General features: G+C 41.8%; 1 protein-coding gene across 1 annotated transcript in view; it reads left to right on the top strand.

Moving 5' to 3' along the window:
- LOC143022130 (neurotrimin-like) overlaps nt 1–2,500 on the top strand; it is a 98,342-nt gene that overhangs the window by 95,539 nt on the left and 303 nt on the right. Inside the window, exons 7-8 of the mRNA XM_076180151.1 lie at nt 1,948–2,118; nt 2,224–2,500. The exon at nt 2,224–2,500 is cut by the window's right edge and continues 303 nt beyond it. Coding sequence (XP_076036266.1) covers nt 1,948–2,118; nt 2,224–2,500 — 448 coding nt within the window. The remainder of the gene's footprint in view (nt 1–1,947; nt 2,119–2,223) is intronic.

The raw sequence follows: 2,500 nt of genomic DNA, 5'->3' as shown, positions 1-2,500 counted from the left end.
AACTATCCAGCTTATACATTCCCATACTCAATTCCAAATTATCATCAAAAGGGTGTTTGATATAACTAGATTCAATAATATTGTTGTCCAACACAGAATCATAGGCTACATTTTTTACAATATTTCTGGTTGCATTCTCATTCTGACATGTAGAAAAATGCCACTAGGTATCCGACGCTTTCTAGTGCTGTGCTTATGTTCATTCTAACTTTTAGATTCTACCAGTTTGACCACTATTATGTTTTTCACAACAATTACATGGAATGCTACAAACCTCTTCCGTCTTTTGCACGTGGAACTTTAAAAAAGATCCTTAATCATGCGATTACACTATCAAGATTGTTTTGATTTTCACCTAATTAATTTTGATTTCACGTCTCATATTAACCGTATTCCTTTTATCAACTTATTTGTGAATCATGAAAAGGAACTAATGAATACTATTTTGCTACTTTGCTCACTAATGCCAATGTCATACTATGTGGTGGCGCCGAATACGGCCAGATTATGTTTGCAAGTTCAATTAGCTTGATAACCTGGAGACAGCCAGAACTTTATGTAACGACCACCATCTCCACCTGGTTAAAACTCTATCATAACCTTTCGAGTCTAATGCCTCATGAGGAAGACTTTGCTATAGCAAAAAACAAGCCATAACGTCAGTGCCGGACAGTGTGACACCTGCTTAAGTAGTTTGTAAAAGTGCAATGTTATTTGAATCGAAACGTCGTGTAATATTCATTATACCTATTCAGCTCGTTTTCTTTATTCTCGGTAAACTACATGCACTGCTTAATTGATATTCAAAGGTAGTTGATCAGAGACATTGAAAACAAAAGCAGGATGAGAATGCGTTACTCACTGCCAGGTTTAATGAAATTTGAATGAGAGAAAATTTGTGTAGATGAACACACACGCATGTACACACAAATCTCTCTCTCTTTGTATACATACGGGAATCCCCTGGCGATAGCCACAACTTTATGTAACCTTTCTCTCAGAAGAGTTTTATATGAAGGTTGTACCGCGCGACGTCCTTGCGCGGCAGGATTCTTAGTCACTCTTTCATTTGTAGCAACATATATACCGTATCTTTATACCAGGTTCAAGGAACGTTGTCTGCTCTCTTGTACATAAGTATAGTGTCTAGTCAAGAGAAGTTTGATGCCACAATTGTTTAAATTATATGGAACCAAATCTCATCTTGCTTTGGAACAAATTCCAAGTCTTTGGTATAGAGTGATCTGATGACGTAATTGGATGCGTGATGGTCTCGCATTCATTTCGTTGTAGGTTCGAGCCCCATAGTCCTCTTCGATTCCCAGCAGTGACTATTACCTGCCCTAACAGTTCAGGCGCATAGGAGAAAGGTGTCGGATTTTGCCGCAGTTACTCAGTACCTCTTGGCGTAGCTCCTCACTATCACCCTTTTAGAAATGGGAAACAAGAAGACCCGGTAATGTTACTATCAACCATATCCATTTTTTACACAGATATATGCGTGTTTGTGTTTTATGTGTGCTCATACGTATGCTCTATTTAGTGCACATGAACATAAGAATGGAAGAGACTGCAAGCCACCGTAAGGCCTACACTAGGTAGTTCCATGTCTTTTGCCACATGTCATTCCTATCCATAAAGTTATTCTTCTCTTGAAACAACCAATTATTTCAGCGCTCACTACATGATTATTAATCTGTTCTGTTCGTTAATTACTCTGTTGGTAAACCCTTAACCACTCATTGACATGTGCCTAAACTTATTTTGGTGCAGCTGAAATCGTAATAACTCGAACTGGCCAATGACAACCCATCAATCAGATCACTTCGTTCTCGAAGCGACCCAAATAAGTTCAATCTGATTGGGCGTTTCTGGCCACAACAAGATCTTCCTGTTGCGAGAACTGAACCTCTTTTTTTTTTTTTTTTCTTTTGTCTTCGGAAACAGGAAGAAACATCAGCTTGAGATGCAAAGGGACAGCTACCGGGTGACCATGCGGCTCATCATCAACAATTTCACACGAGCGGACAGCGGGCAGTACAAGTGCATCTCGAGCAACTCCCTTGGAAGATCCGACACCACAGTCCGGGTCTACGTCATCGAGATGCCGACATCAAAGTAGGTAGCTCTACTGGATACACAATATACTCTTTCACACATCACAGTAACAACTCACGTCAGAGCAACGACGACCTAACCCATCATTTGTTCTTGCGCTTTCAGACCCACAACAGAGGTCCTGAACGTCTACCAACCCACAACGACCTACGTCGTCAACTCCCTGGACCAGCGTCGGGGGGACAAGCAAGGCCCCAACTCAAGGATGGGGGTCAACAACGACATCGACTACACGGGGATGGGAGGCAGTAGTGGGGGTTACAAAGGTGGAGACCCAGGAATCATCAGTGGTGACGTTGGGAGGCGTCAGAGATTGGAGGTGGGCGACGGAGGTCTGGGGAACCTGGACAATAATAACCATGGAGGACCCTTCCGAAGCAAC

This window comes from Oratosquilla oratoria, chromosome 43, assembly GCF_046742065.1.
Source record: "Oratosquilla oratoria isolate Oo_2021 chromosome 43, ASM4674206v1, whole genome shotgun sequence".
Lineage (NCBI taxonomy): Eukaryota > Metazoa > Arthropoda > Malacostraca > Stomatopoda > Squillidae > Oratosquilla > Oratosquilla oratoria.
The sequence above is the reverse complement of the archived record's forward strand: the minus strand, read 5'-3'. Positions and strand labels throughout refer to the sequence as shown.